At 42.8% G+C, this 20,817-nt stretch overlaps 1 protein-coding gene across 2 annotated transcripts in view; it reads right to left on the bottom strand.

The window, feature by feature from the left end:
* Positions 1–20,817, bottom strand: part of RASGRF2 (Ras protein specific guanine nucleotide releasing factor 2) — a 394,559-nt gene that overhangs the window by 141,487 nt on the left and 232,255 nt on the right. For both annotated transcript variants that reach the window (XM_040421496.1, XM_040421497.1), the window contains exon 7: positions 5,425–5,618. In XM_040421496.1, coding sequence (XP_040277430.1) covers positions 5,425–5,618 — 194 coding nt within the window. The remainder of the gene's footprint in view (positions 1–5,424; positions 5,619–20,817) is intronic.

The following is a 20,817-nucleotide window of genomic DNA, read 5'->3' as shown; positions in this document are numbered from 1 at the left end:
TGATGACCAGAAGATACGTCATATCTAAGTAGTGGAAAACCTTTTTAATGCCAGACAATCAGATCAAACTACTGAAATGGTCCATAACCAAAGATAACTCCTACCCTCATCTATAAGCCACAGCGAGAAGAGAGAGAAGGTCATATTGACCTGGGACAACATGTATTGCATGGATAACTCACTGATTTCAGTGATCCTACAGCATTCAATGGTAATCTGCACCAGCACCAAGTGTATAAAGGGAACCTGTGATCTAGGATCCATTGGAGGAATGAAATATGTACCTACAGGTTCCCTGGGTAAAAATTACACTGAAACACTGCCGCATTTCAGAGGAAATATAGTTTAGAAACAAGCTGGATGCACAGATCCCATTCATTTGTTAACTGTTTAATTAACAGGGTGGGGAGAAGCCAGAACAGAGCTGCCCCTGTGACATGTGAATCTCTTTCTCTTGGGCCTCATGCACACGGCCGTTGTGTGCCCGTGGTCGTATTGGGTCCGCAATCACGGAGATACGGAACGGAAGCACTACGGAGTGCTTCCGTGGTGTTTCTGGCCGTGCATCCACACTGCAAAAAAATAGAACAACAACCGTGTGCATGAGGCCTTTATTACATGTTTTAATAAAAACAGGTAAGGATGGATTAAAAATCTACGTAAGGACATGTTCACATGGGCAAAATACTTATCTGAAAAATCCAATGAGTATTTTGCCTGTGGAACTCATGGAAGAAGCAGGAGACTGGGTCTCAAGTTTCTGCTGCAGGTTATGCTGTGCTCAGCATGCTGAGTAGCTCAATTTAATGGGCATAATCAGTGTGTGGCCACCAGCTGCAGTCAATTTCTGGGGCAGAAACTGTGGTAAGATAGGGAAGAGTGCTGATAAAAGAAGCGCTGGGGATTGCCTCCCATTAAAAATATCATGAGGCAGATTTGAGGTTGTTTTCCACGCTGATTCCAATGAAGTTTCTGCGTCAGAATTAGCATCAAACAACTCTGTGTGAGCAAAGCCTAAGACTACTGAGCTCATTCCTTCGTATACTGTATCTCCCTCATATATAGGGCTGCATTACAGACGTATGTTCTACAAGGTCCCTATGGGACCATGCCGCCTATAATTTCCTACAGAAGCATACTGATATTTTATTGTGAATTCATATGAAATTTGTGAGATAAAAATCACGGCTGTTCTGTTGCATGGAAGGGGTTGTCCCATGAAAAATATTTAACAGTTTTTAAACTAGCTCCTGGATCTGAATACTTTTGTAATTGCATGTAATTAAACATTTTGAATAGCCACGGAGTTATTCAATGAAATGTATCTGTATAGCGCCACCTGCTCTTTGTTCTTTTTCTTATTTCTTTGTCCTGCTCACTGAGATGGCCGCACATGCTCAGTTTCATCCTTCAGCTGCCTCCTGAGCTGTGATAGGGTGAGAGCTGCAGGAGAATGGACACGCCCCCCTGAGGTGCAGCAGAACAGACGCTCCCCGTGAGCTTCCAGCTTTATATAAATCTAGCAGAGCAATGAATGAGGAGATCTCTGGATCCATGTGAGGTACAGGGCTGGTTCTAGCTTTGTTATAAAAAGATTGTCCGATTTTAATTTTTTACATTAACCACTTGCCGCCGCGCTAACGCCGAAAGGCGTCATTGCGGCGGCTCCCCCAGGCTACGCTAACGCCGATTGGCGTCATCTCGCGTGAGCCGAGATTTCCTGTGAACGCGCGCACACAGGAGCGCGCGCTCACAGGAACGGAAGGTAAGAGAGTTGATCTCCAGCCTGCCAGCGGCGATCGTTCGCTGGCAGGCTGGAGATGTGTTTTTTTTAACCCCTAACAGGTATATTAGACGCTGTTTTGATAACAGCGTCTAATATACCTGCTACCTGGTCCTCTGGTGGTCCCCTTTGTTTGGATCGACCACCAGAGGACACAGGTAGCTCAGTAAAGTAGCACCAAGCACCACTACACTACACTACACCCCCCTCCCGTCACTTATTAACCCCTTATTAGCCCCTGATCACCCCATATAGACTCCCTAATCACCCCCATGTCATTGATTACCCCCCTGTCATTGATCACACCCCTGTAAAGCTCCATTCAGATGTCCGCATGATTTTTACGGATCCACTGATAGATGGATCGGATCCGCAAAACGCATACGGACGTCTGAATGGAGCCTTACAGGGGCGTGATCAATGACTGTGGTGATCACCCCATATAGACTCCCTGATCACCCCCCTGTCATTGATTACACCCCTGTCATTGATCACCCCCCTGTAAAGCTCCATTCAGAAGTCCGCATGATTTTTACGGATCCACTGATAGATGGATCGGATCCGCAAAACGCATACGGACGTCTGAATGGAGCCTTACAGGGGCGTGATCAATGACTGTGGTGATCACCCCATATAGACTCCCTGATCACCCCCCTGTCATTGATTACCCCCCTGTCATTGATCAACCCCCTGTAAAGCTCCATTCAGACGTCCGCATGATTTTTACGGATCCACTGATAGATGGATCGGATCCGCAAAACGCATACGGACGTCTGAATGGAGCCTTACAGGGGCGTGATCAATGACTGTGGTGATCACCCCATATAGACTCCCTGATTACCCCCCTGTCATTGATCACCCCCCTGTAAAGCTCCATTCAGATGTCCGCATGATTTTTACGGATCCACTGATAGATGGATCGGATCCGCAAAACACATACAGGCGTCTCCCTGGAGCCTTCCGAGGGGGTGATCACCCATATAGACTCCCTGATCACCCCCCCTGTCATTGATCACCCCCCCTGTCATTGATCACCCCCCCCGTCAGGCTGCATTCAGATGTCCGTATGATTTTTACGGATCCACGGATACATGGATCGGATCCGCAAAACACATACGGACATCTGAATGGAGCCTTACAGGGGGGTGATCAATGACAGGGGGGTGATCACCCCATATAGACTCTCTGATCACCCCCCTGTCATTGATCACCCCCCTGTCATTGATCACCCCCCTGTAAGGCTCCATTCAGAAATTTTTTTGGCCCAAGTTAGCGGAATTATATATTTTTTTTCTTACAAAGTCTCATATTCCACTAACTTGTGTCAAAAAATAAAATCTCACATGAACTCACCATACCCCTCACGGAATCCAAATGCGTAAAATTTTTTAGACATTTATATTCCAGACTTCTTCTCACGCTTTAGGGCCCCTAGAATGCCAGGGCAGTATAAATACCCCACATGTGACCCCATTTCGGAAAGAAGACACCCCAAGGTATTCCGTGAGGGTCATATTGAGTCCATGAAAGATTGAAATTTTTGTCCCAAGTTAGCAGAAAGGGAGACTTTGTGAGAAAAAAATCAAAAATATCAATTTCCGCTAACTTGTGCCAAAAAAAAAAAAATTCTATGAACTCGCCATGCCCCTCATTGAATACCTTGGTGTGTCTTCTTTCCAAAATGGGGTCACATGTGGGGTATTTATACTGCCCTGGCATTCTAGGGGCCCCAAAGCGTGAGAAGAAGTCTGGTATCCAAATGTCTAAAAATGCCCTCCTAAAAGGAATTTGGGCACCTTTGTGCATCTAGGCTGCAAAAAAGTGTCACACATCTGGTATCGCCGTACTCAGGAGAAGTTGGGGAATGTGTTTTGGGGTGTCATTTTACATATACCCATGCTGGGTGAGAGAAATATATCTTGGCAAAAGACAACTTTTACCATTTTTTTTATACAAAGTTGTCTTTTGCCAAGATATTTCTCTCACCCAGCATGGGTATATGTAAAATGACACCCCAAAACACATTCCCCAACTTCTCCTGAATACGGAGATACCACATGTGTGACACTTTTTTGCAGCCTAGGTGGGCAAAGGGGCCCACATTCCAAAGAGCACCTTTCGGATTTCACCAGCCATTTTTTACAGAATTTGATTTCAAACTCCTTACCACACATTTGGGCCCCTAGAATGCCAGGGCAGTATAACTACCCCACAAGTGACCCCATTTTGGAAAGAAGACACCCCAAGGTATTCGCTGATGGGCATAGTGAGTTCATGGAAGTTTTTATTTTTTGTCACAAGTTAGTGGAATATGAGACTTTGTAAGAAAAAAAAATAATAAAAAAAAAATCATCATTTTCCGCTAACTTGTGACAAAAAATAAAAAGTTCTATGAACTCACTATGCCCATCAGCGAATACCTTAGGGTGTCCACTTTCCGAAATGGGGTCATTTGTGGGGTGTTTGTACTGTCTGGCCATTGTAGAACCTCAGGAAACATGACAGGTGCTCAGAAAGTCAGAGCTCCTTCAAAAAGCGGAAATTCACATTTTTGTACCATAGTTTGTAAACGCTATAACTTTTACCCAAACCATTTTTTTTTTACCCAAACATTTTTTTTTATCAAAGACATGTAGAACAATAAATTTAGAGCAAAATTTATATATGGATGTCGTTTTTTTTGCAAAATTTTACAACTGAAAGTGAAAAATGTCATTTTTTTGCAAAGAAATCGTTAAATTTCGATTAATAACAAAAAAAGTAAAAATGTCAGCAGCAATGAAATACCACCAAATGAAAGCTCTATTAGTGAGAAGAAAAGGAGGTAAAATTCATTTGGGTGGTAAGTTGCATGACCGAGCAATAAACCGCTAAAGTTGTGGAGTGCTGATTTGTAAAAAAGGGCCTGGTCTTTAGGGGGGTATAAACCTGTGGTCCTTAAGTAGTTAATCATGGCATAACCCCTTTAAGAGTGTATTATGGAGGCACTCTCCCCTGGAAACGCAATAAAATGATATAATGTAATAGTAAGTTCAAAATCATTGCATTGTTTCCCGAACTACCCAACCACCTGTAGCCATGGCATCTTTGCAGCGCTATCCCACATTGCATTTGAGGGTTACAAACACCAAGTCACATTACCATCAAAACAAGGGTAGCTTTCAGTAAGGACAACAAGTAATGCTCTAAATTGATATCTGCTCATTCAACCAGCAAAGTCGTTAATTATGGAACAACATGAATGCTTCCCTATCTCCGTCTATAGATTAGAACTCTTATGTATTGTTTCACACAATAGACCTTACAATAGACCTCCAACCATAGCAACATGTCATTTGTCTGCAGGTCAACCAATAATTATCCACAGTCAATCCTCATTGTTTGACAGTGGCATATTTATCTGTTCAGCATGACAAATTGCATTAGCAAACAATCACCATGTGGCTAAATATCGGTTTTCAATGACTCTCAGCTGCAAAAATAGAATGTCTAACATCAAGAGGAGTCACAGTAAAATACAGAGAAAAGCACCTGTTTGAAAATGGATTCGAACTATGAAATCAATGCATGCATTTCTAGCAGTACTACGGGCTGGTATGTGGCTCCATTCACTGAAATCAGCCGTGTGTCATGAACACTACCTGGAACATTGGATATGTCAGGAACGTCTCCAGCATCCTCCCCTCACATGCTGGATTGGCTTCGTATTGCTTGAGGAGTTTGTCAAAGTCGCGGTTTTGCTTGCAGTTTGCCAGCACTAGCAGACTGTACTGATGATTTCGTACAAATTCTTGGTAGATGTTCAGCATAGGCAGCAGAATATCAAACAAATCGGCTGGATAAAAGGAATAAGAATGGTCTGAGTAATGGTTTAAGTATTTGTGATAGCTGAAAAACTGCTTACTGTAACATGAATAAAAGCAAGCATGGCATCTGTAAAGAAAATGACTATCACCGATCACCACAAAGAGAGAGAAACAAAATATTTGGCCTCATCTATCAGAGGGTTTCGGATCGAGAAGGCTTGAACGTAATGGACCCTTGTTTTGTTTTTTTTCAACCTACAGTATGTAATTTCATATACAGTACAGACCAAAAGTTTGGACACACCTTCTCATTCAAAGAGTTTTCTTTATTTTCATGGCTAAGAAGGCATCAAAACTATGAATTAACACATGTGGAATTATATACATAACAAACAAGTGTGAAACAACTGAAAATATGTTATATTCTAGGTTCTTCAAAGTAGCCACCTTTTGCTTTGATTACTGCTTTGCACACTTGGCATTCTCTTGATGAGCCTCAAGAGGTAGTCCCCTGAAATAGTCTTCCAACAGTCTTGAAGGAGTTCCCAGAGATGCTTAGCACTTGTTGGCCCTTTTGCCTTCACTCTGCGGTCCAGCTCACCCCAAACCATCTCGATTGGGTTCAGGTCCGGTGACTGTGGAGGCCAGGTCATCTGGCGCAGCACCCCATCACTCTCCTTCATGGTCAAATAGCCCTTACTTTCAAAGTTTTCCCAATTTTTCGGCTGACTGACTGACCTTCATTTCTTAAAGTAATGATGGCCACTCGTTTTTCTTTACTTAGCTGCTTTTTTCTTGCCATAATACAAATTCTAACAGTCTATTCAGTAGGACTATCAGCTGTGTATCCACCTGACCTCTCCTCAACGCAACTGATGGTCCCAACCCCATTTATAAGGCATGAAATCCCACTTATTAAACCTGACAGGGCACACCTGTGAAGTGAAAACCATTTCAGGGGACTACCTCTTGAAGCTCATCAAGAGAATGCCAAGAGTGTGCAAAGCAGTAATCAAAGCAAAAGGTGGCTACTTTGAAGAACCTAGAATATGACATATTTTCAGTTGTTTCACACTTGTTTGTTATGTATATAATTCCACATGTGTTAATTCATAATTTTGATGCCTTCAGTGTGAATCTACAATTTTCATAGTCATGAAAATAAAGAAAACTCTTTGAATGAGAAGATGTGTCCAAACTTTTGGTCTGTACTGTAAATGTGGCTGAAATAGAAGAGTAAGCAAGAAGTAACCTTGTTGTTGTAATATAGTACACTTTAAAATGAGACCCAAGTTTACCAGTTTCAAGAGGAAACCAAGCAACTCAGGTGACTGACCTGTAATAAATAATAGATGATTACTTACCTTACAGATCCTGCACCGCCAGTGACTTCATGTCAACAACATGTGACTGCTGCAGCCAATCACGGTCCTCAAAAAGTCTAGTGATTGGCTGCAGTGATCACATGTTGTCGAGGTGACATCACTGCTGCAACCGGGAAAACAGAGCTGTGGCAGGGGATACCAGACAACTGCTTTAGATCTTGATAACCTATCCTCAGGAGAGTTAATCAATATCAGAATATTGAGGTTCATACTTCTGGAATCTCATGTGCTGCAAGCCTCTTTGGAGTATACGATAGCACTTCGCCCTACAATGTATAGCAGCTGAGCACAATCTCATGACCAATGGACATGACATCACAAGCTGAAGAACAGGCTGCAGCACTTTCCCCTGAACCACAACCCCTTCAAACAGCTGATTGGGGGTGTCAGAGTCAGACCTTAAAGTCTTAGAATGAATCATCAATATTGAAGTCCATGGAAAACCTGACTTGTTGATAAACTCACAGAGACGTACGGTATCTAGTACTGAGTCCGTGTAGTTGTGCTGTATGTATTCTTTTGTTGCACAATCAACTGGAACAGTAGTTTATTTGATCTTTTCCTTCATATTCAATGATATGTAGGGAAACACATATATTAGGTTCCGCCTTGTATCCAGGACACTGTACCTAAAGCCTGTATTAGACCTAGTGAACATATAGGCGATTGTCGGGAGGGAAGCGTTCCTTTCTGGCAATCGCCTGCACGTTAGCGGAGGAGACAGATGCTATTACCTTCAGCAATGTCATCCACAGCACTGGGAGAAGCAATCGTTATGCCACCGCTTATCCCACAGATGATCTCAAGAGATAACGTGACGAGATCCTGAGGCCCATTGTTGTGCCATTCATCCAAGACCATGTTGCAGCATAATGACGCACGGCCCCATATTGCAAGAATCTGTACACAATTCCTGGAAGCTGAAAACATCCCAGTTCTTGCATGGCCAGCATACTCACCGGACATGTAACCCATTGAGCATGTTTGGGATGCTCTGGATCGGTGTATACGACAGCGTGCTCCAGTTCCTGCCAATATTCTGCAACTTTGCACAGCTATTGAAGAGGAGTGGACCAACATTCCACAGGCCACAATCAACAACCTGATAAACTCTATGCGACGGAGATGTGTTGCACTGCGTGGGGCAAATGAGTTGTCCCCCCCCCCAGTAAGGCAAAACTGTGCACATTTCAGAGTGGCCTTTATTGTGGGAAGTCTAAGGCACACCTGTGCAATATTCATGCTGTCTAATCAGCACCTTGATATGCCACACTTGTGAGGTGGGATGATTATTTTGGCAAAGGAGAAGTGCTCACTAACACAGATTTAGACAGATTTGTGAACAATATTTAAGAGTAATGGGTCTTTTGTGTATGTAGAAAATGTTTCAGATCTTTGAGTTCAGCTCCTGAAAAATGGGAGCAAAACCGGAAGTGTATATGTCTGTATTTTGTCTTATTTTATTAGTTAACTCCCTCTCCTTCTAATTAGATCCCCTTTTTATGTTACCCCTCTCATTCCTCCTTCCCTACACTTTTATTGTTATTTTTCAAAATCCATAAATAATTTACAAAAGGGAAAAAAAAGGAATAGTAGACAGCACTGGTTCAAGTGGGTGCACATATGCTATTGGAGTTGATCATTAAGTACCAACAAATATCCTTAGGCTATGAAGAGGTGGATAGGCTACAGCACCCAGTTCCAATTGATTCCTTTTTTAAGCCAAAGTATACAGCTATTTCAGCAACGTTTTGACCCAACATAAAAAGCTGGGCTTTTGTTAAGCCTGACAAAGACCCAGAGAATTATGTAGGGTCGAAACAAAGACAAAACTGGAACTTGATGTTGATGCCTCTTCACCTTTTGTACATGGTAGAGCAAGGACTGACCTTCCGGCCGCTGTATTATGGGCTCCGTTCCCACTACTCTGTTGCCCCATGTGACCTCTGCTCTGGCTACCCGATTCCGACAGCATGTTTAGAGTGGACTGGAAGTCTGGCTCTCTATTCATTCCCACATTCGCTGGCAGTATCATGCCAGGTGAATCGGCTAATCAGAGCAAAGGTCAAGTGGGGAATGGTGGCATGGAACGAAGCCTATTATTATACGAAACAGCAGCTGCTAAGCTCAAAACATTAAGTGCATCTCTAAGGGTGACTCTGACATGGGGTTTTACTGCAAATCACAGCTGTTTTAAAATTTCACAATATCAAGTGAAATAGAGCGCAGTTATTCTACTATTGAAACAACAACATATTTCTGACTTCCACTATTCAGATTGCAATACATTATCAGTGTTGGGCCATATGAAGCAAAATCTGCTACTGTGTTTTCCTGAGTTATTGTCACGGTGGGGAGTGGGGGAAACCCCCCGCCGCATAGTAGGATCTGTTACTAGACCAGACAACAATGAAGGGAGCAGGCCACAACCTACAGCCGCCCTAATCCTGACCCTGATCTCCTGACCGCATGAGCAAACCCTGAAGGTGGGAGGGCTCATGCACTGGAACCTGGATCCTGCTGACCCTGATGGTCCCTGGCATAGGGGTCAGGAATAGGAGACAACCAGTTCCTCAGGGACTCAGACGAACCGGAGTCTCCAGCTGCCTAGTAACAGGTGGAAGGGAAATGACCATATGCAGCATCTGGATCGGCAGGTAAGAACACCGGAAAACTCACTTACCTGCCGATGCCACAACGACTGGAACCCGAGCATAAGTACAGGTGCCCACACACCAAACAGGACACCGTACAGACAACACACACACACACACAGGTATCCAGCACTCCTGATACTGCCAGGACCCCATGCCGCAAAGAGCACAGCAGCCCCAGGCAGCACTGCATACAGACTAATGGTTAACCCCTCTGGGAAACCAGCCCCCTCACGGAGGCATCAACATACCGGGTAACGTACCCATACTGGGTAACGTACACACCCAGAACATAAACCCACACCACACATACAACAAGTAAGGGTAAAGGTACAAAAGGGAGGACAATTTATGTTCCTTAAGGTGGCCCACACCCAGGAAACACCTTAATCCCCACTAGCCAGAAGATTAACCCCTTGCTCACCAAACAGCAGGGAGGCACACCGTAAAGGGGAAGTGCACGTGCAAACCACAAACTACACATTGCCCCTGGCAACCAGTCTGCACGGCAACCATCGGCAAACACCAATATGACCGTGACAGTTATCAGAAATCCATCACTATACAATATTAATAGGCGTCCTCTAGAAAACTATTCCTAAAGGCCCCCATGCACAATCAATAGCTGTTGGACAAACGATCGCTTGGCCAACAGCTATCTCTCCAAATTTCCTCCTGGCTTCCCCATACACATACATGTACACCTCGATCAAAAATGTATGTGAATCCAATGAGGAGAGTGGAGAAAGCTGCTGCCGGACACTTCTGATGGCTTATCTCCCAGAAGAATAGGATCAGGCAAAAATATAAAGTTTCTCCCGATCCTTCTCTCCTTTGACATCATCTGTCGAGGAAGGGTCGGGAGCTTCCCATACACATTATAGAGTTTGCCAAAACCACTTTTATTGGTAGGATCAACTGACAATAGTGTATGGGAGCTGTTAAAGTGACTTAAAAGGTTTTGAGGAGAAATAGTACCCCCAAATCCTGACTTAGGCCTCTCACCCAATTAAGCCAGTACTCTCTGCTCTGCACTGATGAGGGGCAATTGATCCAAAACAGCTGTCTGTACATGAGGTGCTGGATTATTTAATATCCGTGTAATATCATGTTTCAAGGCCTATTTAGAGGGTTGAACACTGAATTATAGGATAGCTGTCTTACATCTGGTGGCATTAGAGGAAGAGCTTGTTAAGAGCTCATTTACATCCCTTTCTTCCCAGAAGTCTAGAGGAGCATTAATTATTTTATGCACAGAGGTCTCAGGGGTCTGTCAACTCCTTGGTGGTACCACAAGGCCCAGAAACATTTTAACCACTCACAATGTTATGAAAATAGATATGAACGCTCTAACTTTTCCAATATTGTTGATGGAAAACTTTTCTATCACGGAGATCCCTCACCGCTCTAAGATCTATCTCTTCATCGATCGCTACCATGCTGCTCAAACTTCTCTATCTCAGCATCCTTGTTAGATACATGCTGTCCTTCAACTTGTAGCTAGAGGTGCCTCCAACAGTCAAACTTCTTCCAAAGTTGTAGGTGCCTTAGTTAATTCCTGTTCTGATTACACATGGGATTACACAGAAAGGAGACAGTGCATGGATTCTGATTAAAAAGGGAAACCCCACTGCTTTCTTCAACTTACAAGAGAAGTGAACAACTAACATCAGAACATAAGGATCACAGATGGTACCCAACCGGTTTTGCCATTATGGCTCCATCTGTGAATCGGCATCTCGTTACGATAAAAAGACATTGCCTCACAGCAGAGCACCCATACATACCTATAGTATAAAATACCTAAAACTCAATTCCTAACAAAACAGTCCAAACGTAATTCTATGTTCATGTCATTTGGGAATATTGGGGCCAGAAATCTTGGTCAAACTGAGCCACAATTCTGTCACAGAGTCTGTGCACCATATTTTTCACTTGACTGAAAATTAGGTGGAAAACAAGTGGCTTAATGGTGGAGAAGGCATGGCTTAATACGTGCCAAATTTGCATTAACATTTGAGCTAAAGAAAACTGAACAAAACTATTGCAAAATGACACAATGGCCCATATAAGCATGCTACTTTCATAGTGTCGTTTGCACCAAAGTTTTGCTGCATCTCATTTTAGACACATTCTCCTTAACATTTCCTGCTAAGTATGATCAACTCCATTAAACCAGGCTCACTGCATGGTAGGGTTGAGCATGCTGATTAAAACGTCATCTTGTATGATACACCGTTCCAGAGAAAACTGAAATTTTATAAATTTTTATTTAATATATTAATTAACTATTGAAACACTGAGGGGCTTGGCAGGGCCCTTAGAGCACCAGTTTGTGAAAACCTTTGCAGCCTTAGCCACACACCCTTCCCTAAGCTTTCCAGCATTGTCAATCCATGGGATAAGGGAAGTGGCCAAGGCCACAGGGGTGTTCACAAACTGCTGATCCAAGGGCTCTGGCCGGCCCCTCAGTGTTCCAACTAGCTAATTAGCATATTGATAAAATTGCAGTTTTTTTTCTGGTATGGTGCACTGTACAGACATAAACGAGGTATCAATTTAATTAACATGATCAACCCCACCATTCAGTGTGTCTGGTTTAACAGGGTTGATCATGCTGACAGATGCTATAATGTGGGTGTGGCCAGCTTCTCTCTATCTTTAAAATACATCCATGAGTTTAGCACATAAAAGTAGTGCAGATTACACCAACTTTGAGTTGGTCTAAAGTTTTTGGTGGACAGAATTTTCCTGCATTTGGGCAGATTTTCAGGATCTGTGAACATATTTTTGACTAATAGGTGACATAATCTAGACCATCTACAGATGCATCAAATTTATGATCCAGCATTAAGACACTGCATTAAGGCCTCATGCACACGGCCATTGTGTGGCCGTTCCATGCATTAGGGACCGCATGTTCTATTTTTTTGCGGTGTGGAGGCATGGAGAGAAACCCCACGGAAGCACTCCATAGTGCTTCTGTGGGGTTCCGTGCCCCCGTTCCGCACCACAGCTCCAGATCGGGGACCCATTCAAGTGAATAGGTCTGCATCCGTGATGTGGGGAGCACACGGCCGGTGCCTGCATATTGCGGACCCGCTGTTTGTGGGCTGCAATACGGCCACGGCCGGGCAACGGCCGTGTGCATGAGGCCTAAGACAGCAATGAAAAAGTTTGGCTGCTGCAGGCACCTGAAGCTCCAAGTTGGAGGAGAGCATGTCTCTGGCACAGAGGCCAAGAAGTTGGAGCAGTATGGTAGTAATCGATGAATAGATAAACCTCAGAGCGGTGAGAGAACTTTGCAAATTAAGAGAATATTGGAATAGTGCAGGAGTTCACAGACTGAACTATTAGATATATTTCAATAACATTGTGTAAGTGGTGAAAGTTTCTGGGCCCCGAGGCACCTTGAGGTGAGACCTTTGTGTATAAGACCATTTTCTCCCACTAACCACTTAAAGTGCAACTGTACTTTCAAAAAACCTTTGGTATCTCATAGTGGTATACTTTATGAAAGGTTTTGATAAGTAGGGATCTGAGTACTGACCCCACCGATCGCTAAAACAACCACCGTCTTTCCTCGCTGCTGAACACAGACTGGGAACTGGCTTATAGACTTTCTATTGAGCCCTGATTAAAAATGACATGAGTAAAGCCAATAAATAAATGGTGCCATAGACATGATGAAAAATAGGAGCGGAGGACAGAAAAAGAAACGCCACCCTGGGAGAACAGGCACACGGATCAAAGAAGCATGGTACAATGTATAGAGAAGAGACATGGGAATCAATGCAGAGTCAATGCTCTAAACCATGTACTTAGTACTACTAAAATGAGGTACCAGGTGAGACTCCTGTCAAGCGCATAAACACCTCTGTTATATAATCATTGGTGTGTAGACAGAAAGTGAACAGTGGAGTAATGCTGCAGACCAATGGGCAGTAAAAAATAATGAATAATAATGATGATGGTAAACAGAGGGGAACAGCAGGAGACAGGGACTCACCAAGCAAAGACCCGTGTGCGAGGAAAAACCAGGGTGGCTACCCCAACGCGCGTTTCGGCGTACCTTCGTCAGGGGGTAGCGCCATCACTGTGAATTGAGCATAAAAAGGCTCCCACAGCCAATAGGAGAACCGGTACTCACTGGTCCCCAGGTGTGTATGAGTGGGGGCGCGCGAAAATCCAGACAAGCACCGAGTCCAGCCACCCCACGGCCGGCGTCCCACCGGCACGCCCACACCATGTGATGAAATCACATGATCGGGCGGCTCCGACGTCAGGACGCACGGATGTGAGGCGCCGGAGGCGGCTCTGGATGACGCGCGCACACATCACACAGGGGGAGGAGAGTCGGGAGGCCACCAAGAAGCCGTAATCAAAACGGGACAAGGGCTGCAGCGTAAGGGATCGCATCTATATACATCAATGTAGCACAACTTATATTGGACATAATATGCATGTACAAAGTAAAAAGAAATCATAACTACAATCATATGTATAAACATATATGCATCACACATCGATAGATCCAATATACAAATGAATAGACATGATTAAAACAGGCATAATGAAAATTGAAAACAATGATTAAGATCATGATAATAATTAAGAACATGATTGAGCATAATATAAATGGATGTATGAAGCAGCCATATAAATAAATGTATCTAATAAATATGAAAATAATAAATATATACACACATAGTCATAAAAGACAGTGAATGAATAATAATGCTGAAAAAGACGCAGAGTGTACACAACATGTCCATGTAAAGTGATAAGGTGAGTGGTATATAAATATGGTGTAAATTGGTAGGAAAAAAAAGGGAAAAGATGGGGGATGACAAGTCCCTCAATAGTGCGGGGATGAAAAATAATAAAAATGAAAATGAAAGAAGAAGAAATGAATGTGAATAAATGAGAAAAAATAATAATAAAAAATAATAAAAAAATAAATAATAAGAATGATGATAATAAAAAAGGTCATGTAGGAGGAGGGAATAATAATTCCTCCAATAGTGTAATGAAGATAATGGGAAAATACATGATGGATGTGTAGGTGTGAATAAGAGTTCATAGTAAATTTCAAAATAAATTTCATCAAACAATTATACATGGAAAGTAAAATGATGAACATAGAGTGTGGTGCACTGGAAAAAACGTGGGGTCAAAAATGAAAGAGAAAAGGGGGAAGAAGGGAGGGGAATGGTCAAGGGAAACAGGGGGGGGACGGGGGGGACAGGGGAGAGAAAAAGGAGAGGGAAAAGGAAAGAAAAAAAGGGGGGGGGAGAGAGAAGAGGAGAGGGGAAGAAGGGGAAAGAAATAAATGCAAAAAGGAAGAAAAGAAAAAGAGAAAAAAGGAGTGAAGAAAAGAAGGAGGAAAGAGAAAAGTACCAAAGTCACAATAAATATTGCAAAAATGGGTATAGACAATTATATATATTAGGGAAGCTGCAGCATATACATAGAATGATCTCGCATCAACTGGGTCAAGATATGCCAAAAGAAGTCCCTTCATGATGAATCAAAAAGATGAAGAAGGTGGCTCAATATCCCAAGAATGAAAGCTGGGGAGAAAATAAAATTTGAAAGTGTAAGAACTATAACGATGTAAACAAACTGTTAAAAGAAAAGAGATGGAATCCACAGTTGTGGGTCCAGTGGTTACAAAAAGGAAGAGAAACCCAAATTCTCGTTAAGACCCCTGGGGCGTAAAGTCCCAAGGGTCCAAATCCAGCGGCTCTCTTTTTGAGCCAGCCGCTTGGATGTATTGCCTGCACGTAGATCGACCTGGATACAGTCAATACCTCTGACTTTTAGACCTCTCGGATTGCAGGAGTGGAATTCCCTGAAGTGTCTCGGGATTGGTTTAACCTCCTTTATCTCCTGTGCATTGAGAATATCCCTCACGTGCTCCCGCACGCGGACCCTCAACTCGCGGGTTGTAAGGCCTACATATATTTTAGGGCACGGGCATATGGCATAGTACACCACCCGCGTACTGGAGCACGTGAGGGATTGATGGATTTTGAAAGATCTAGTTCCAGACGAATCTGCAAAATCAAAGGAACGCTCCATGTTAGGGCACGCGGCACATCTGGCGCATGGTCTAAAACCAATCTTTGGGCCACCTTGCCCGGCATTCAGTTGAGGTACTATTGGTTGTTAATAACCTCGAACTAAGTTGTCCCGTAGGGTGCTGGCCCTACGTGCCGTGACCAGGGGTTGTACAGATAGAAGCCTTTCCAACACTGGATCCGTAAGCAGGATAGACCAATGTGAGGCCAAGACCTCCCTCATTTTATTCCACTGTGAGTGATATGTACTCACAAATCTGATCTTATTATCCGTGGTCATGTCTTTTCTGGTTTGTAACAGGTGAGATTGATCCTGACTTTTAGCACGCCAGTAGGCCTTTTTTATGGATCGGTGGCTGTAGCCTCTTTTAAGAAACCGATCCTTCAGCTCACTGGCCTGTTTTTCGAATGTTGCGTTGTCAGAACAAATCCGCTGAATGCGTAAAAACTGGCCAACAGGAATGGCGGAGATCGTGCTTTTGGGGTGCAGGGATGTTGCATGCAAGTATGCATTGACGGCCGTCTCTTTCCGGAAAACATCCTTCCTGAGGCGGCCGCCAGTATCCCTAAACACCGAAACATCCCAAAAATCCACTCTCTGCCCGCTGTAACTGTAAGTCAGCTTAATGTTAATGGAATTGGTGTTCAGCACCTGAAAAAAAAAAACAACGGCAGAGTCTCTATAAGCTCAAAAACATTCCGGACGTAATTTATAAACCTGCTGACAAGGGGGGAAACTTGGTGGTGTGGCCCCGAGGCATGTACTTGGCGGAAGCATACCGACAACTCCGAGACCCCATCTGCTATCGAAAGATAACCTTCAACCTCTTAATCTCTTTTAGAGGTGAACTCATGAAAATACTGGATACCGGATTGGAAGGAAATCTTATTTCCAAACAGATGTATGAAGCTCTCATCGTTCAGGAACCATCCATCCCCACCCTGTACCTACTACCCAAGGTGCATAAGAACGCATCCACACATCCCATTATCTCCGGGTGTAATAGTATGGTGGAGAATATATGCAAATTACTAGATTTTCACCTAAAACCTATTGTGGAAACTCTACCATCATACGTCAGAGATACGTCTGACTTTTTACAAAGGATACAGGGTATTACTTTAGAGGATGATAACATCATGGTGACCTGCGATGTAGAGTCCCTCTACACGAGTATCCAACATGCTGAGGGGTTACGAGCAGTGGAATTTTTCCTGGCTGCTAGCAATCTTCCGAGGGAATTTTCCAAGTTTTTATTACAACTTCTAACATTCGTGAGGGATATTCTCAATGCACAGGAGATAAAGGAGGTTGAGACCCTTAAACCAATCCCGAGACACTTCAGGGAATTCCACTCCTGCAATCCGAGAGGTCTAAAAGTCAGAGGTATTGACTGTATCCAGGTCGATCTACGTGCAGGCAATACATCCAAGCGGCTGGCTCAAAAAGAGAGCCGCTGGATTTGGACCCTTGGGACTTTACGCCCCAGTGGTCTTAACGAGAATTTGGGTTTCTCTTCCTTTTTGTAACCACTGGACCCACAACTGTGGATTCCATCTCTTTTCTTTTAACAGTTTGTTTACATCGTTATAGTTCTTACACTTTCAAATTTTATTTTCTCCCCAGCTTTCATTCTTGGGATATTGAGCCACCTTCTTCATCTTTTTGATTCATCATGAAGGGACTTCTTTTGGCATATCTTGACCCAGTTGATGCGAGATCATTCTATGTATATGTTGCAGCTTCCCTAATATATATAATTGTCTATACCCATTTTTGCAATATTTATTGTGACTTTGGTACTTTTCTCTTTCCTCCTTTTCTTCACTCCTTTTTTCTCTTTTTCTTTTCTTCCTTTTTGCATTTCTTTCTTTCCCCTCTTCCCCTTCTTCCCCTCTTCTCTCTCCCCCCCCTTTTTTTCTTTCCTTTTCCCTCTCCCCCCCCCTTTTTCCCTTGACCATTCCCCTCCCTTCTTCCCCCTTTTCTCTTTCATTTTTCACCCCACGTTTTTTCTAGTGCACCACACTCTATGTTCATCATTTTACTTTCCATGTATAATTGTTTGATGAAATTTATTTTGAAATTTACTATGAACTCTTATTCACACCTACACATCCATCATGTATTTTCCCATTATCTTCATTACACTATTGGAGGAATTATTATTCCCTCCTCCTACATGACCTTTTTTATTATCATCATTCTTATTATTTATTTTTTTTTATCATTTTTTATTATTATTTCTCATTTATTCACATTCATTTCTTCTTCTTTCATTTTCATTTTTATTATTTTTCATCCCCGCACTATTGAGGGACTTGTCATCCCCCATCTTTTCCCTTTTTTTCTACCAATTTACACCATATTTATATACCACTCACCTTATCATCACTTTACGTGGACATGTTGTGTACACTCTGCGTCTTTTTCAGCATTATTATTCATTCACTGTCTTTTATGACTATGTGTGTATATATTTATTATTTTCATATTTATTAGATACATTTATTTATATGGCTGCTTCATACATCCATTTATATTATGCTCAATCATGTTCTTAATTATTATCATGATCTTAATCATTGTTTTCAATTTTCATTATGCCTGTTTTAATCATGTCTATTCATTTGTATATTGGATCTATCGATGTGTGATGCATATATGTTTATACATATGATTGTAGTTATGATTTCTTTTTACTTTGTACATGCATATTATGTCCAATATAAGTTGTGCTACATTGATGTATATAGATGCGATCCCTTACGCTGCAGCCCTTGTCCCGTTTTGATTACGGCTTCTTGGTGGCCTCCCGACTCTCCTCCCCCTGTGTGATGTGTGCGCGCGTCATCCAGAGCCGCCTCCGGCGCCTCACATCCGTGCGTCCTGACGTCGGAGCCGCCCGATCATGTGATTTCATCACATGGTGTGGGCGTGCCGGCGGGAGGCCGTGGGGTGGCTGGACTCGGTGCTTGTCTGGATTTTCGCGCGCCCCCACTCATACACACCTGGGGACCAGTGAGTACCGGTTCTCCTATTGGCTGTGGGAGCCTTTTTATGCTCAATTCACAGTGATGGCGCTACCCCCTGACGAAGGTACGCCGAAACGCGCGTTGGGGTAGCGTCACCCTGGTTTTTCCTCGCACACGGCTCTTTGCTTGGTGAGTCCCTGTCTCCTGCTGTTCCCCTCTGTTTACCATCATCATTATTATTCATTATTTTTTACTGCCCATTGGTCTGCAGCATTACTCCACTGTTCACTTTCTGTCTACACACCAATGATTATATAACAGAGGTGTTTATGCGCTTGACAGGAGTCTCACCTGGTACCTCATTTTAGTAGTACTAAGTACATGGTTTAGAGCATTGACTCTGCATTGATTCCCATGTCTCTTCTCTATACATTGTACCATGCTTCTTTGATCCGTGTGCCTGTTCTCCCAGGGTGGCGTTTCTTTTTCTGTCCTCCGCTCCTATTTTTCATCATGTCTATGGCACCATTTATTTATTGGCTTTACTCATGTCATTTTTAATCATGCTTTAATAAACAATATTTTTTGATATCATGAGCTCCTTCTCCTTTGTTTCTGCTATTTAACTCGGGAGCTTTTTACCGAGTCTTATCTTTGTGTGTTCCCTCTCTGGGGCTTACATTGGGTGGATATCGTCCCCCCGCCCCTCCCTTGGGACACCTTGGGTTAATTCTTTGTTTCGTTTTCTATTGAGCCCATTTTCAGCAGTGAGGAGAGGCAGCGCTGTCTAAGCACTTCTATATTATCGTTTTAGCAATTATGTAGGGTCTTAGCTAGAGATGAGCGAATCGATGTTGACGAAGTGGAATTCAATCCTAATTTCAGGAAAAAATCGATTTGTACCGAATCCGAATTTCCTCACACTTTGTGGTAACAAATCGCATTTTTTCCTTAAATGGCTGCTGCACGTGTTAGGACATGGAGCAAAGAACTCTGGGAACGAGGGATCACCCACAATGCCATGCATGCAGCCAATCAGCAGCCAGCCAGCCCTGTGATGTCACAGCCCTATAAATAGCCTCAGCCATCTTGGATTCAGCCATTTTCCACTGTACTTAGTGCAGGGAGAGACGTCAGCAGGCACTAGGGACAGTGGTAGAAAATACTTTAAAACTTATTTTGCTTTATAGAAGTTCAGGGAAAGGATAGGGAGGAATCATTCCACAGTATTGAAGCAGAACAGAGTTCAGTAGGGGAGGTTACAGCCTGGGTAATAGGACCAATCCTATTATACCTTGCTGCACTGACTGCGGATCCAAATTGCCATTTTACAGCTCTGTAATTCCAGCAAACCGTTCTAGTTATTGGGGTCCAAGTGCTGTTTGATACAGCCATTAACAGGGATTATTACAAGGAAATATTTCTACATCTTATTAGCCCTTGTGCGGTGCAGTTATATGTTCTAAATAATTTTTTGGCTTGTAGTAGTGGGGGAAAAAAAAAGGCTTATTAGCCGTTGTGTGGTGAAGTGAGAAAATTACAGCCCTTTACAGAGTGTATTAGTGGCAAAAAAATATATATTATTTGCCGTTCAGCGGTGCAGTTATATGTTCTAAAGCCTTTTGTGGCGTGTATAAGTGGAAAAAGAGGGCCTATTTGCAGTATAACTGGAAAAAGAGGGCACATTTGCCGTTCAGCGATGCAGTTACAGTATATGTTCTAAAGCCCTTTTTGGCATGTATTAGTGGCAAAAAATATATATTATTTGCCGTTCAGTGGTTTAGTTATATTTTCTAAAGCCTTTTTTTGGCGTATAGAAGAGGAAGAAAATAAGGGCCTATTTGCCGTTCAGCAGTGCAGTTATATGTTCTAAAGCCCTTTTTTGCGTATATTAGTGGCACAAAAAAAAAGTATTTGCCGTTGTGTGGTGAAGTGAGAAAATGACAACCCTTTTTGGCGTGTATTAGTGGCAAAAAAATATATATATTTGCCGTTCAGCGGTGCAGTTATATGTTCTAAAGCCCTTTTTGGCGTGTATTGGTGGCAAAAAAATATATATTTGCCGTTCAGCGGTGCAGTTATATGTTGTAAAGCCCTTTTTTGCGTATATTAGTGACAAAAATATATATATTT

This window comes from Bufo bufo, chromosome 2 (assembly GCF_905171765.1).
Source record: "Bufo bufo chromosome 2, aBufBuf1.1, whole genome shotgun sequence".
In the NCBI taxonomy this organism is placed as follows: domain Eukaryota; kingdom Metazoa; phylum Chordata; class Amphibia; order Anura; family Bufonidae; genus Bufo; species Bufo bufo.
Note: the sequence above shows the minus strand (reverse complement) of the source record. Positions and strands in the feature narration are given on the sequence as shown.